At 44.3% G+C, this 16,797-nt stretch overlaps 1 protein-coding gene across 2 annotated transcripts in view; it reads left to right on the forward strand.

Annotated features, from left to right (window-relative positions):
• Nucleotides 1–16,797, forward strand: part of GRIA3 (glutamate ionotropic receptor AMPA type subunit 3) — a 145,978-nt gene that overhangs the window by 105,836 nt on the left and 23,345 nt on the right. For both annotated transcript variants that reach the window (XM_065643717.1, XM_065643716.1), the window contains exon 12: nucleotides 4,729–4,927. In XM_065643717.1, the coding sequence (XP_065499789.1) occupies nucleotides 4,729–4,927 (199 nt within the window). The remainder of the gene's footprint in view (nucleotides 1–4,728; nucleotides 4,928–16,797) is intronic.

Genomic DNA, 16,797 nt, shown 5'->3' on the forward strand with positions numbered 1-16,797 from the left:
AGCTGCCTTTGTGTGGAACAGCTGTGACATCTAATGACTAGTTAGCTCTGTCCTCGGTGAGTATGCTGTGTGGATATTCCAGAGGATATATCCCTATACTCTCCTTTCTGTATTTAATAGGAGTCATCTAAACGGAATCAGATAGCAGCCAAAGGATGGGGGTTAGCGCATCCCTTGATGGAATCAACATTTGTTCCAGCAGTTTTTGTTCTGCCATCAAAGGCTGCTGTGTTTTCTGCATAGCGAGCTAAAGCATTGAAAATTCACTTTTGATGGATCAAAAGTAGATTATTAAACATGCTTTAATGTAAGATGTGTACAGCAAATTGAATCAGGAGAAAACACAGTCAAATTTGTAACACTGTTCTGAGCGAAAGTATCTTTGAAATCTCTATGAGAGCATGTATTTTCATTTTGCTCTTTATTCATGTGGAACAAAGAGGCTAGATTAATTAATTGATGATGGAAAAAGACAGAGGGTTCATTAAGAATTATCTCATGAGGTTGGTCATTTAAGAGGGTGTATTTCTAGATCCCTATTTTCACAGCAGAAGACTCAAGAGACTCCTATTAAAGGCCATGGGAATGACTTTGTGGGACTTTCAAAAAAGCAACAAGTAACTAGGTATTTCTGAAACTCCCACTGCCAGTTCCTGTGATGGAAGCATCTCAAGTCAGTGCTTTAGATGCTGTTTTTTATTGTGTTCTGTCCCCGTAGCCGAGGTGAGGGCTGCCTGCGCCGGCGGGCGAGGCGGAGGCTGCTGGGTCTGTGAGCAAGGGATGGAACTCGTGGGTGCCAGATAAGCTGTGCTCAGAAAACGAAGGCGTTCTAGACAAGGAGAGTTTGCACCGAAGTTGTTCAGGGTTATTTGTCCGTATAACAGACATCCTGTAGCAATCAGAAGAGCCCAATTAAAAATTGAGTTGTGTGAGAATCTTATTATTTCTCTATGCTATAGGAAATCAAGTATGTTTTCTGGCCATAAGTAGAAACAAAATCCGAGCTATTTTGATAAATAAATGAGGTTTTGTTTGAATGTGTTATTCCCTGGAAACTGGATGTGGATTTGAATATTTATTTTGTTTTTCCCTTGTTACTAATTTGCTCTCATTTGACTCCATGCTTCCTTTTAAATTTCCTCTCAAGGTATGCACTCTTCCTGTTTACTTGCTTTTGAAAACACCGTCTGACCTTGTTTTGATAACTCAGTTATAATTCTGTTATTCCAGGTCTTTGTTACTCTTCTCATTTGTTAAAATGCTAATTCACTTTAAAATAATGTCATGCAAAGTATCTATTTATTGAGCTAATTTGGAAAATGACATGTTGGGATAAAGCATTAGTTGTTGGTTTTAAGTTACAACACTGCACTGTTGGACAGGTATGTCTTCATCAGAAAAAGTGGTGCTGGTATTAAAAGCCATGATTGATTTTTCTATAATTATTACGTGAGTAGCGGACAAACATTTCTGTGGTTCACCGTACAAACCATACAAGTATTCTCTTACTACCAGCCCAGTGTTGATGCACTAACCCTTTTCCTCCCGCATCCCTCTACACCAGCCCCTGCAGTGGGTATAAGGAGTCTTCACATCAGCAGATGGACTGGGGGGAACTGGGGTCCTTTGGACAAGGAGGCTGCCGGGCCACGCTCGTCCACATTCTTGTTCTTAGACTCTCTGTGTTTGTCTTTCCTTCAGTGTCAGCTTTGTGGTTCGTTTTGTTTTTCTTTTGCCCCATCCTGTGCCACCACCAGTTACAGCCATGTCAACCCCAACTGCTTCGTAGTAGCAGCTGTTAAATCATGCTAACCTTTTCATGTTCATTGGAAGATTCTGGGAAAAACTACTGTAGTGACATCCAGTTTTCTTCTGAGAACAGCTCTGGCCCTCATCTAGCAAGACCCCTCTCTTGCATGTAGGACCCTTAGGGAAGTTCCTTCTTCGTCGGGGGATCCAGCCATGCCCACCTCCCCCTGCCTCTCAGCTCGTCTCTATTTTTTGTCCTGTATCTGTCTGACTTGCTTCATGCAGGCTGCAAGATCTCGGAGCCAAGACATTTTTTACCTTTCGCTGTGTGTAATATGCTCGTCCTGCTAACAAAAGGGGCCCTTACCAATGCAAGTAAGACATTTCATATGGGAGACTACAGGGGGAATGAACACACGCTGTTTTGTCCCCAATTGAATTTATCTAAACACCTCAGCAAGTCTTTTTTTCATCTTCCTATGTCAAGACCTACTGTAAAGCAGGAGGGCCATGGGAACGTTGAGACCCCAGATGAAGCTGGTCTTGCTGTGTTTAAGTGACTGTTCTTCTGCTGTACCTGCTGGCCAAGCTGCTGCTCACTCTGGCTCTGAAACCGTCCACCTCGCTGCAGGGGGGAGAAGTTCAACTCCAGGTCTTCTCTGAAGATGGAAAGTACGTAGTGAAAGAATGAACAAAAGAGAGATGAGTTTCACCCAACATCGCCATCTAAAAGCAAGAGGCATCTTGCAAGTCAGGCATCTTGGTTCCCTCTGAAATCATGAGACAGATGGGCACCTTCAGACTTAGCCCACACCACAGCGAGATAAATCTCTTCCTGAGGGTGTCTGTCTCCTCTTTTTCGCCGCTGGCTCCAAAGGGAGCTTTATGCCGTGAGCTCAGCAGGCACCGCTTTGTGCTTGGCCAAAATTACATCAGCCCATGTAAGAGGGGATTCCGTGGGTATAGAGTTTTACAAAGTAGCTAAAGCCAAGACCTTAACTGGCAAGGCAGCTGGCCAGAGGGGACTTCAGCCATTTGTAAAAGGCACTCAATACCTATAAAGAGAGTGAGATAGATTCCCTGACTTACTACATTTTTCTGGATTTATGTTTCTTCATCTTACCTTTGCAGCTACTCAGTAGCCTTCTGTTAGTGAGCACAGCTGCAGCACAGCCCAGCTTGAAGCGTGGGAGCCTTCTGTCCTCTGGGGAGGCCCTCGGGACAGGCAGGGACCCTCCTCGGCTTGTCGGTGATCCAGTGGATCCGTGCCTGCAGTTCACACCTCGGAAGTCATTGCTTCCTGATGGACAAAGAGGTGATGCTTCACTCCTCGAGCTTCCCTAAGCTTTGTAACCACCCGAACCACCTTGCACGTTGGTAAGGACCTGATGCAGCAGTCGCTGGGTGCTGACCGCGCTGGGGCGTGCTGTGATCCATGGCACCAGCCGACATCTGCCCTCGGTGGGAGCTGCTGCTGTGCTTCTTGGGCAGAGGAGAGTGGAGAATAGCAGCGCTTCACCTCTCAGTTTGTTCTTCCACATTCCACTAACCTGTTCCATAGTGCTCTCTGTTTTTATCGTGTTGGCGATTATTTTTCTTTGGTGTGTCCTTTAATGTTGGATGGATTTTTTTTTTCTTTCTTTTTTTTTTTTTATTAATTCAATGGGATTTTTTTAATGGCTCAGGCAATCTCAGGCTCTGGCCAAGACTAGACAGTTTACTTGCCAACCCCCCTGTGTTGGTGGGGGTACGTCACGAGACTTTTGCTTTTTTGCTGTCTCCATCTGTTGGTAGGACGACTTGTACCCACTGCCTGGGGGTGGCACTGAGGGGCTTGAAGGAAACAAATGAACAGGTAAGAGTTTTCCTGCTTTCTGTTTCTTCCCTTCACACAAAGTGAGGACTACAGCACCCAGATTCCTTGGATTTAATGTACCTGGGATTGATTCTTCCTCCACTGGAGTTAAGGGAAGACCTATGAAATGGCTTTGTCTCAGCTCCTGCAATGATTTCTGGTCAACATGCTGTGTTTGGAGAATGAGCTCTATATATGGTGGTGGAATTCCCCACCCAGCTGAGCCACAGCACTGGCATCCTTCAGCCCCAAACAAATATTTTGAGACTGATGTTCAATAGCTTTAAAGCATCAGGATCTGATGAGCTGACAGGATCTAGACCTCCTGACCACTAGGCATTTTGTAATTATGTGTTTACAAAGAGGCTTTTTTTTAGTCTTTACGGCATCCTTTTAAATAATAAACAAACAAACAAAAAACACGACAGAAACGGAACACAATTCAATTTTTTTCTGCTTCGTTCTCTGTTGCTCTGGTGGTTATAAAGCAGGAATACACTTGACTTGGAACAGTGCAACATGAAAATGTTAATTAGCATAAACCAAACCAGCCTCTCTCCTCACTTAAATATGCAGATTCAGTCTGTAATTCCTGCTAGGTTGTGAGGAGAAAAGGATACTGGGTAATTTTTGGTTTTTTTCCTTTGAATGTTTGCTCAGATCCCTTTTTGCAGTTTACTACCTCTTACATTTTGAGAGTCGATGCAGTAAAAGGTCCATTTGTGTTGTCCAAGCTGGGCAGCAGGCAAATCCCGCCCCAGGGAAAGGCTGGGCTAGCAGAGAAGACAAAAGCCTTCTGGCAAAAGACTCCTCCAGTCTGTGGAAGTCAGGAGAGCTTGTTCCTCTCCGAGCCTCCAATGGGGTTGGCTCAGATAACTTATTTCTTAATTGGTTGTCCTTGGTTTCACTGAGAGACCGGAGAGAGTTTAACTAGGCAAGACCAGGTGCATGCTGAGTTTGGTCTGCTGAGAAAGGCTGTCAGGAACTGGCTCATGGGCACCTGTTCACAGGTACCTGGAGGATCTGAACACAAGGGTTGTGTATGTGAACTTCTCTTCAGGAAAGAAAAAAAAAAAATCAAGTTACGTCTTTCAAGCAAATTGATAATGTGTGTTTTTCCATAGATCTCTCTCAGGGCGAATTGTCGGAGGAGTCTGGTGGTTCTTCACTCTCATCATTATCTCTTCCTACACTGCTAATCTTGCTGCCTTCCTAACGGTGGAGAGGATGGTTTCTCCCATAGAGAGCGCAGAGGACCTGGCTAAACAAACCGAAATAGCCTATGGCACTTTGGATTCAGGCTCAACCAAAGAATTCTTTAGAGTAAGTATGTTAAATCTCCATTCGAGCTTTACTAAGCTGTCAGTGCCTAATATACAGTGTTCAGTCCTTTGTTTCTACCCGACTCTAATAGCTCTTCTGGTGAAAGCTGCTTTGTGCAATCAGGACAGGCCTGAGTGCAGATTTTAGTATCAAAAGGCATTTTATCAAAAATGGGTGCTTTTGCTCAACCTGAAACATCTCAAGATGGAAAAACAAATGGGAAGGGGTTTTTTTAACACCAGTTTCAGAACCTCGGCCTGATGAGCAATAATGCAGGCGTGAGCACAATATTTAGCTCAGAAAACTCTTGGAGGAGTGATGCTGTTGACCTACTTGCTCTGCTTGCCCAGCTGGCAGCCATTCATGCCATCCGATGTGGGAGCTCACTTGCCAGAATGAGAAGGGGGATGGGAGGCATGTGTTGCTGTGCGGTTCTATATGGTGCACTGATTGCTGCAATTGTTGTTACGATTTCTTCACTGCCCAGCAGCGTCTGGCTGTGGCTGTATCAAGCAGTCAGGAGTGAGACTTTGGTACCCCAGAACACTGGCATCTATTCACCTTGGTTAGGGAAATGCTGCATTTGCAATAGATGGGGGTAGAGGGAGTATACGCTTTTATTTTAAGATGATCTTTTCTTTCTCCACTTGCCAAGCCACAAGCTGAACTGCAGAGAGTTTGGCGAGGGTCATTAGAAACTCTAAACATGACCTCAGACCACTTCTACGTATCTAAAAGTGTTGCAGCCTGAAAAGCTCTTATATCTGGCCTTTCCAAGGGTGAACCGAAATGCTCAGCTCTTTCAGGGAGCTCTTGGTTCTCTCTCAGCAGCGCCAATCAGGTGCCATTCAAACGAACATTTTTTTGTGTGCAGAAGGGTGGTCAGTGCTGCAGGACTAATTATTGCCCGTCACACATACTGGCCAGGGGCAAGGGTGAGGGAGGAGGGAGACAACCCTTGCTCCTCTAGGCTGATGAAATACTTGAGGGTTCCTTGACTAAATACTGATGGCTTCTTGAATTTGCTTAAGATTTCAATACATGACCACACACACGTATGTATAAATCTGATATAAAGCTGGAAATGAATGCAAAGGTATTTTACTAAGCTTTTGTACTCTGCCTTACTTATGTGTAATGTCTTTATATATAAGATAGACACTCAGTAGTTCTTAATTAATGTGGTGGCTGGTATGCTACCACGGCTTCTGTTTGTATTAAAATCCTGTGAGATAAACACTGACCTTGTAAGGGTGACATGAGTGTGTAAAAATTTGTATTGCATTTAATTATCAGTCTGAGGCAGTATTACTTGCACAGCAAAAATGAGTTGAGTGGACCTGTCAGAAAAGGTAGCACAACTTGATTAGAAATATCGGTGCTGCCTACAGTAACTATACGGTTCTTAGGGGGAAAAAATAGTCTTTTGAACATCTTGTTGCCGTTAATACAGAAAGAGGGATTGCATGGGGGTGTTTCTCCATTTCCTTAATAGTTTGACATAACAAGGAAATCCCTTCTCACCGAGAGATCAAAGGAATGAGTGTTTTGTGTGAAAGGATACAAAGTCTAGTAAATGTATGAAGACTTTGTTGTGCTGTTAATAGTCTTGAGATGAGCTGTGACTCTCTCCTGGAGAAAGCAGGGCTGTAAATGAGGATGATCTGTCAGGAGCTGCCAGCTCCATCAGGCAGAGGAGTGGGATGGGACGGGAGGGGAGCAGAGCCCCGGGGCTGGGGCGATGGGATGGGCCGCGGGGGAAGGAGAATGGGCCCTCGGTGGTGCTTCTCTTTCCCCAGCATTCTCAAGGCACACAACATAATTCCAGCTGTATTAACTTGTGCAGAGTAATTAGTTTGAATAGAGCGATGCACCCATGTAGCTGTGGTAATTAGAGTCTTCTTCAGTTGATTTGAGAAGGACAAATGCTTTGTCTTAGATTAAATGCATATGTTCACATAAATACTTCATTGTACAGTCTCTGTTAGCTACTTAATAAGGTGGTAATGATGGCTGAAACCTGAAATAACTGCTAGAGGACACTTGTTTTCCGAGCACTGCTGCTGCACGGGCCGTGTCCGCTCTCTGTTTTGGGATGTTTTTCTCCCTGTAAGCTCTTTTCTCCTACTAGAGCATCAGCAGGAGCGAGAGTGCTCTGGGTCAGAAAAAGCCATGAGCTTTCCTGAGTACAGCGTGGTGCTTTTTCCCTCTGTGAGGGGAATATCCTCGTCTGCCCATTCCCCACCAGCCTGTAACCAGTTTCAGCAACAGCTGGCTGAGCCGGTCAGGATCACCTGCCCTGTGAGGAAGGGGCTTCTAACGGAGGCGATGGCTACGTGAGCAAGTTACTGCCACCCTCCCTTGCAGTGGTTGCCTGTGTGTGTACACACACTCTGTCCGTGGCATGTGAGAGGTAGTTAAATCTTCCCTAGAGATGGGAGAACAGTCAGTAACTTGCCTTTGTAGCTGGACCATGACTTCTCACAGGAGGTGCAGGACAGTCTCTCCAAGATCCCATAAAGAAGCTTGCATAGGTTTCTCTCTTCCTAGAGCTGTAAAGCTAAAGCGTTTCTCGAAGATATTAGTCAGACATTGATCTTAATGGCTGCTGTTGGCCAGTGAAAAGTGCCAGACTGCAACAGCAAGGAAAAAGTGCCTCTTAATGCATCATAGAGGGATAACACATAAATTAACGTCAGATACCCACCACCTTGTCTGCGTGTGCTAGAGGAACTCCTTGAGAGCCCCCGGTCCATGGCTCCTTTCTGCCAGCCCCATCTCCAACTAGGAGCACTTCTGAAGGTTTCTTTTAGGTGAATTCCTGCCTGGTAGGAACTGGAACGAAAGCAGCACCTCATTTCAGATGAACAGATGGTAATGACTTTCAGCCACTTCAGACCTGGGCAGACTCCAGCTTGCGACCTATTTTATAGTGTTGGCTGTTTCCCTAAACATCGCAATGTCTCCCAGGCAGGTGCTGTCCCAGCTCTGTAGGTCGAAGGTAGACTCACCATCGCAGTTCCAAGTGCACACAATGACCGGTGTTGGCCTGACATTGCTGTCACGGTTACAAGAAGAGCCTGGTTTTTTAACAGTTTCACAGTAGGCACTATTCACACTCCTCACTTGTTGGTGACTCTGCATCAGGGCATTTCCACCCCCCAGTATATCTTAACAACCAAAGGAGCCTTCCTGTGTTTTCATGGTTGTTGCTTGTTTCTGCTCAGAAACATTTTACATTTTGCACTAATTATCTTATAAAGGCATTTAAATGGCAGTAAATAGATTACATCAATTCACTTTTGTCTTTCAAAGGGCATTCATCCATATCGAAAAGAAAGAACCTCTCCTTAGATGTTTATTAACATACGGTTTCAGATTAAGGACTCAAAAATACTTATTTCTCTTTCTTGAAAATTGTCAAAGGCCTGTACTAGAAAGCAATTTCAAATCACTAAGCTACTACATTTAAGGGTGTGTCTGTTAGAATTAACATCTTCTAATACATTCAATTGAAGCTTCAGCATATCTGAGCAGCTCATCAAATCAATGTAACATCATTTAATCCAAACTCAGCACTGAGCCTAAGTATAATTCCACAGTCTAATAGGTTTCAGACCTCCACTATGCATATATTCAGAAGGCATGACCTTATAACTAATTAGTAGTTCTTATGTAAACTTGGATGTATTTAAACTTCAGTAGAAGCAGAACATGTTTCTAGACATTTAAAAATATAAATTGCTCTTGAATTTCTGGTTATTTCTTTTAATTGATAGCAGATATCTGTGTCAAGAGGCTTCTATAAAACAACTTGCAAAGTGTGTGTTTGATCATTGACAAATACAGTTGACCCGCTAGTACACTTTACTGAAAACCTGAAATTTAGGAGGTGTCCTAAAAATTGGTCTGATGTGGCAAGTCTTTACAGGTTGAAATATTGATACAGGTAACATTTAGCAAGATCTTGTGTTAGGTCCTTCTCCCTTTTGTGGGACATCAAAGGCAGCTCATATCACACCATTACCAATGTAGTTAATCACTGTTAAACTAAGAGGACAAAGGATGCCTCAAAGGACTGATATTTTATTGTGGAACTTTGTGTTTTTCCCGGCAATGGTTTCAAGGATGTCCCTGACAAAATGACTCTGCTATCCGATGGCTCCCTCGTGCCTCAGATGAAATGACTTGCTGCTCAGAAGCCAGTTCCTAATTTTTCTTCCTGGAAATGGGACTAATTGCCAGGCCTGCTAAGAGTTTCAGTAGAAAGGCCAGAGATCCTTTGGACGTGATGGTTCCTGCTCTTGCGGTTGGATACTCCTGCCTGGCGTTGGTGTTCCTGAATATTGGATATAGAGTTTGACGCTGACATTGCTTCTGCTGTCGATAAAGACTTTACGCTCAGAGTCTGGAGAAGTCAAACAGGCCGACAGCCTTAAGCACAGCTTGGATACGTCACATGTTATTTTTATGAATTCTTTGCAACACGGTATGAAATTCACAGCTAAGGCTGAAGTCTCCATTACTTGAGGACACACGGGAGTGATGGCCGAGTGGAGAACACGAAGCAGTCTGTGTATGCTCTCCTTCTGCCTCCGTGTGAAGGCTTCACTTCTTGTTGCACTTGGATAGCCTGCCCAGACACTTTGATAGTATTTCACTCTTAATTAATGTTTTGCGAGAAGGCAGTACTGTTCTTTTATGCCCTCGTGGGCACATTCAGCACCTGAAGTTGCTCTTCATCAGTTTTTCTCAAAAAGTGGTTCTTTCCAAACCAGGTTCAGATGTGATGCCTTTCTGGACTTCGTATATGCATAAAATATGATATGAAACTACAATTTTTAGGACATGGGAAGTCATGTTAAGGTTGGCCCCTAAGATGGTCCCCCTCTTTCTCTCTTCTTGGTTTCAGCAAGTTTGAATAGTTCAGCAAGAGCAGATAGAAAAGCACGAGAAAAGCACGAGATGCCTGGTGAGGGACTTTGTGTTTTTGTCTGTGGCTCTGGTTGCCCATGCTGAGCAAATGTGCTTTGACATGGAAACAGGTACCAGAAAAAGCATGTAGATATGGTAAGGGGACTTGTGAGGTATGTTTTGAAAAGAACGTTAAGTACAACTTGTTTGACTGGTAAAACTAAAGCAAATATAGAAAACAATTTGTGCAAAAGAAAAGGAAAAAACACCAGACAGATTAGTGCCAAAGCAGAAAATAAACATTTATCTGAAAAAAACAGTGAAATAGCAAATGAAAGGATTGACCCCAAATTCCTTGCAAATTAAATAAACATTCCTTAAACCCATTAAAAGGATTTTGAAATACCTTCCTCTAAAAGCCCTTGGGGTAACTAAAACCTCCCCTTTGTTCAGACTGAGCTTTATAAGGGGCTGTATGTTGTGGGGCTGCGGTGGCACCTGTGGGTCCCTTCTGGCTCCAAGGACCAAATTGCCGCTGGACCTCCGGCTGGCAGAGGAGGGGTCCCCATTATGGTCCCTGCCAGGGCCTGGGGAAGGTCTGGCTGTGGCGGGCGAGTTGGGAGCACAGCATCGTCCCAGACCCGTTAGGGAGAGAGGGAGAAATAATGACCAGAATGCCTTCTGACGCACCAGCATATTACACTCAGTTATAAGATAAAGAGCTCATTGCTTTCCTCTGATGATAAGGTTGTGTGAAGACAAGAGGTAAGGGAAATAAGTTATACCGGCAAGCGGTTTAGGTAAGGAAAAGCCTTGAATTATGAACCAGTAGCTGCCATGCGATTTTTATGCATTCTGTGCAATCAAATGATATTGAGATCATCATTAGAGCCTATTAAAAACACCACAGTGAACTCTGTGCACGCAGCGCTAAGGGTTTCATCTGTAGTTAAACACTTTGATTTTTAATTTCAAAATTTATTTTGCTAGTGAAGATGAAGGACTTGTTTCTAACACAGCATTCATACAAATGCTTTGCTTTTGCCTTTGGATAAAACTGTGATTAGCAGCTTTAAGCTCTCTGCGTTCTTGGCATCGAGCAAAACAACAGTGTCATCATAACAAATGCCTGACAAAAATATTGAAGTGTGATTGTATTTACAGACTTTGAAGAATAGAACATCACAGAAAAGTGATAGCTTCAAATATGAGCTGTATAGATCTTTGATAGGCAACATGGTAGCAATTAATCAGAAAAATTACTGTGCTTTGACTGTTTTTCAACACAGAAAGTGTGAAAAACTTATTCATACATATATTCTCTCTCCCTTCCCCGTTTGATATAGGTGGGAGTGTGCGCAAATATTAAAAGGTGAATGTATGTGTGCAGAGAGATCACAGCCTCTCCATTGCGTGAATGATAGATGGTCCACTTGTAGGGGTTTTTTCTCGTAATCTGTTGAACCTCCTTTCTGCCACATGGCTAACAGGCGGTTTTACAGACAGCAGGAAATCAAATATGACATAATTACAAAATAAATTATTTCCCATGAAGTGATCTAATGTCTTTAAGCCTGTGGATTGGAGAGGAAAATGTATCCTCACGGGAACTAAAATTAGCAGCTCATCCATTGTCTACTCCTTGGAAAGGAAATGTTTGGATGGAACTGGGGTTAAGGTGGCTGAACCATTTTACTAATTCCAGCAGATAGGTCAGGATTCAACGAAGCTTTCAGCCAACACTTAATAACAAATAATTCAATAAATCTCTCCTTTACCTTCCAGAACAGATGGCATTTGTCTATCAGCTCTACTGATGTTTGTGGTTTAGGCTTTCCAGCTGTATAAGAAAAGGGCCCCTGGCCGCACTATGGAGGTGAGCAGAGCCCGGGTGACACTTGGCGCAGCAGCCAGCAGTGGGTTAAACCCGTCACTGTGTCTGCACCAGAGAGGCGAAGCAGAGAGCGCCTCGGGGAAAAATCACTTGCTGTTTGAATGCTCTACTTTCTGGAGAGCAGCTCGATGATAATGATAATGACATTGCTCAAGACAGCGAGGACCCTGGTTTTTCAAGGCTCTCCTACTTTACCTAATGCTGCTGTGTCACATTAATACGCGCTTGTTAGGGATTCATTTAAAATACATGGGTGCTGATAAATTACTCACAGCGCTGCTACTGTTACTTTTCCGTAATTAGGAAATACCTGAAGGTTTAGAAATTCTAATGATGTGAGTATGAAACATCGCCTCTTGCAGTCCACTGGGATTTCTCCATCATTGCCTGTATATTGGCCTATTCTGTCTGGAGCTGAAAACTCATTAGACCTGACAGTGTTCAGATCGTGTGCTGGAAGCGCCGTTGTCTGTTAATTTATTACAAGCCAAATCCAGAGCAGGGCTGGTGTGCTGCTCGGTTGCCCAGACAAGACTACTCTGCTAAATATGTCCCTGCCGGGATGATGTCCCTTAGCCTGAAGGCTGATGTAATCCCTCCCTCCAGCCCACTCAGTGCGTGCTGCCTCCTGCTCCCCAGGCAGACAGACAGGCAGACAGGCTGTCACGGCACATCTGTACTGATCCCCAGCGGTGCCACCCAGCCCTGTCCCTGCCACCCCCCTGGCAGTCGCTTCCTCGGGGTGAGCGCTCACCGTGCGCTGGCCCTGGCCCTGAATCGCGACAGGATTTACAAGGAAGAGCTTGTCTCTTGGTAAAGACTTTCATTTTAATTTCCCCATCAGTATTGCAACGGGGAGGAAGGGATGGCAGCAGTAAAGTGAGGAGATGAATATAGACGTAGTCTGAAGTTCAATATTGTGCCAGGAAAGGATGTCTTAAAATCGTGATTTACATTCTGCTACTCTTGACTGTTACCGATGTGTCAGCGACGTCTAGTTACAGCCAGAGTGGCTCTTTGCTTGGCTGTTTGTATGAGCAGAGCTCACCCCAGAAAAGACATCTGTTAAAGCAGCTACAGCACGTTACCTGCCTGCTCACGCTTTCAACGTGACCATGACAGGAAGAAAGGCTCAAAACTCCTACAATATTGTTTTATTTTTATAACGTAAAGTCATTAATTTGAACAACAAATCAACGTGACAGTGTCTCCCATCACAAACGTGGCTGTGAAATACTGTTGTTCACCAGTTCACCCTTTCTTTTACATGTATGCATATGTTGTCGAAGATTTGTGTATCCCTACAAATATACAGAGTGGTTTACGTAGCATTGCTTGAACCTTGCTTATCTGTGGCATCCCACAAATTCTTAAACTGGGGTAGAGTTTGGTAGATTTGGGGCTTGGCCTGGCTAAAAGAGAAATGCCCTTTGTGTGCTTCTGGCATCTGACCTACTTTCTTCTGCCGAGAATGTGATAAAAACAAGAGGTTCGTGTAATGATGGGATTGATTTTTCTGTCCATATAGGTAAGTAAATTGCTGGCATCACAAGTTAGCTGTGGCTAAAAGCTGTGACATTGATCTGTCAGACTTTATCCTGTGACCTTCAGTAAATGACAGTTCTGCTTTCATGTCCGCACTTGGGAGAAGGGACTAATGGTGCCCTCTGGCCTTTGTGAAACCTATTTTTTCCTTCTCAGTAAAGATCTTGGGAATTGGAGGCAGAGGGACCATACTAATGACATTTATCGTGTTCTCGTTACTGATGTAGCACCATCAGGCCAGCCTGCATGTGCTCCAGGGCCGGCGTTGGGCTGGGGGCTCCAGCCGCTGCCCCTCGCTCCTCCTGGGGGCAGCTGTGCTGGGGGTGACTCCAAGTCAGGCTGGAGAGGAGCAGAAAGGCATCGAAGCCAAGCCTTATCCAAAAGGCCAGATCAGTGGTAGCGACTCGGTTGCAGTTTGCCATATTGAGAGCAACTGCCTAAAACCGACGGATGGCAAAGCGATCCCCGAGCCAGGTGACAGCGGGGGTACCAAGGCAGCCTGCTGGCATCTTTTCACTCCTGTTCAGTAACTTGCTTATTAATGGTTCATAAGCTACTGGATTCATTAGCTGCTGTAGAATAGCTAATTGCACACGTGGAAGAAAAGCAATGAGTGATGATAATGAAGCCAGGGTTCACACGTAACTACCTAAGTTCATATCAGTGAGGCGTGCATCTATATAAAGACGCCATGTATTAATCAGGTAAAATACCTGCGCCGTTCTTAGTACAGACCTTTGTGTTTTGTATCAGCAACATCTGTCTGGCTTAGGGCTATAAATTTCCCTTGTTAAAGAGCTATAAAGTGGTCACAGGGCTGGTGTAGCAGAGGAGTGTGTTAACTCTGCTGCTTTAGGTCCTTTATCGATGTCTCTGCCTACCTCTGTGTGCCTGCCGTGGTCGGGGTGCTCCCTCCGCTTTGCGCTGCTCTCACTTCCATTTGTTGCACTTCCCTGTTGGATTTACTGCATTTCAATGCATACTGGCCTACTCCAAAGTGTATTAAAGTTTACGTAGCCTGGACTCGGGTCTCTGAGACCTGGCAGCTGTAACTGGCTCCCTTCTGGGTCTTCTCCCTCTCCAGAAAGCCCGTTCCATTTCTTACACTGATATTGCCCAGCACAAAACATTCTTCTGTTCCTTCTCATAGCCCAGCTCCTGGATTACTGGAGGAACCTTATCTCGTTCTCTCCTCCTTCCTTTTTTTTTTTTTGTGCTTGTTTATCACTCCTTGTTTTGAAGACAGAGGTAAAAATGTAACATCAGTATAGTCTAAAATTTTAAACATACAGAGTAAAAAGAGAAAATATATAAGTGAATTTTGAATGTAAAACTGATTGGGGTGAATTTGGCTCATGGTTGGATGATCAACAATAATTACCTATAAGAGAAGATTTTGAGCTTGACTGCTGGGAAATAATTTCCTGGTGCCTGTCATAAGAAACAAATGACCATTTAAGTCATTTTAATAAAATATCCCAACAGGCGGCATGAGGCAGGAATTTTGAGTAAGACCTGCAGGTCATGGAGAAGGTGGCAGAGAGGGCAAAACGTTCTGAAATAGGCAAATGGCATCCCTGTAACAAACTTTAACAAAGGAAAAATGCTGTTTCTTCCGAATGTAATAGCTTCGCCGCTACTCAGTAGTGGAGGAGGTGACTCAATGTCACTTTTAGCAGAAGCGTGAAACAGATGTCTGCAGAGGGGGAAAGGTAATTCGGTCAATGAGAGAAGGCTTCAGTCACAAAGATATGTTAGAGCTAAATTTAACCAATGTCAAGGAATCATCCAAGATGTGCTGGGTTTTGCAATCTATCTCTAGGTGGTTTGGGATGTGCAAAATGGAAACCAAGGCATCTGGTCCCGCTCAGCTGGAGCCAGGTTTGCGGGTGCTGGGTTTTTGTGTTGTTGAATCGACTGAAGAAATAACCACAACTGAGAGGTGAAACCTGCTCCTTCCCGCAGCCGGTAATGCATGCCTGGCCCCGTCCAGCCGCGCTTTTGGATGCCGTGGCAAACTGTGGGTTTGTTTGATTTTTCATTTCAGTACTGGAGCCAACCACACGCCAATACTAGGAGAATTATAATGAAAGACGCTGTTAAAATTGTGGACTGATTGAATTGGCACCTTCTCTTAAAATGAACGCGTTGCTACCCGGGAGCAACGGTGTATTTAGGTACGGGTTGGTGACGGGCCAAGCGAGCGACTCCTCAGCACGAGAGCTGCTGGCTCTGCCGACACCAAGGGGAGCTGCCTGCACCCTGGTGCTGAGGTGCGTGTCGTTCCTACTTCTGCATAAATACCTCCAAATAAAGAAAAAAGCCAGCACTATTGACAAAGCAAAGGCCAGCTCTATTTATATCTGCCGTAAGGCTGCTATAATGAAAAGGCTCTTTAATGTGTCCCAAGGCCTAGATGAAACACTGAAAATGTTGCTTTTAAGAAAAAAATGATAATAATATCCCCTTGAAATCCGGAGGAAATGTGTGTGACGGACTTCTTGAGAGCAATATCAAAGAAATGAAATAGGAGTTGCAGAGCATAGGGAGTTACTGCAGTTAAGGGCTTTGAATTGGTTTAAATCTTTGCTTTTAAGCTTTTTTCCTAAATATCTCTTTAAAAGTAACACTTTAATGAGAGGGAGAATGTTTTACTGCCGCTGAACTCTAGCAGCAGTGCAGATCTGTCAGACCTTACCTTATTTTGGAGTGTAAATCCTTTCTTTATGGTCGCTCCTGCTGTCTGGCCCCTGTCGCGGGTGTCAGACTCCCGGGGGGACACGCAGGTGCTGGCGGAGGCTGGCAGGGACGGCGTCAACTTCTGCAGAGGACAGATGGGTGAAAATGTTCTTTCAGCACAGGATTTACAGTTTTATAGTTAGAAAGGAAAGAAAATTTCCCTTTCTGAAAGTCTTTTAGGGGCTTCTGGGGTTTTTTTTAAGGCAACTGGAAGATTGGAAAAAGGAAAATATGTGCTGAAAATATGATCTTTCATTTCTTCAACCAGCTTTAGTCAACTGGTTGCTTCATTTTGTTGAGTGGGTGTAAAATATGCCTCCTGGGGCAGAAAATGCCCTCGAGCACTTTTGAGCGGAGCAGCAGGTTTCACACCTCACTGGTGGCACTATCCTTTTCTTTAAGAAGCCTTATCATAAATCATTATTTTGGCCTCATTATGAATTTAGGGGAACGGCTGCAAAGAGCAGCACTAACCAAGCAGGATGCAGTGACCGGAGCCCGTCACCTCCCTGGTCCCCGCTCCCAGGACATCCTTGGGTCCTCACTCCAACCCCCCAGCCAGGCGCTGGCCGCTCCGAAACCATGTGCCCCATGCATTTTATTTTGACGTTTCCCAGTCAATACCTGCTGTGTTCGTTTTAGCTTGCATTTTTGTCTACTTCTACGAGATCAGACTGCATACTCCTTTAGTTAACTTGATAATAACAAGATATTATGAAAATCCCACTTGGTAGAAGAAGAGGTGGGCAATGATCATATAGAAATGTACTGATTTTTA

The sequence above is a fragment of the Caloenas nicobarica genome, chromosome 12, assembly GCF_036013445.1.
Source record: "Caloenas nicobarica isolate bCalNic1 chromosome 12, bCalNic1.hap1, whole genome shotgun sequence".
Classification (NCBI taxonomy): domain Eukaryota; kingdom Metazoa; phylum Chordata; class Aves; order Columbiformes; family Columbidae; genus Caloenas; species Caloenas nicobarica.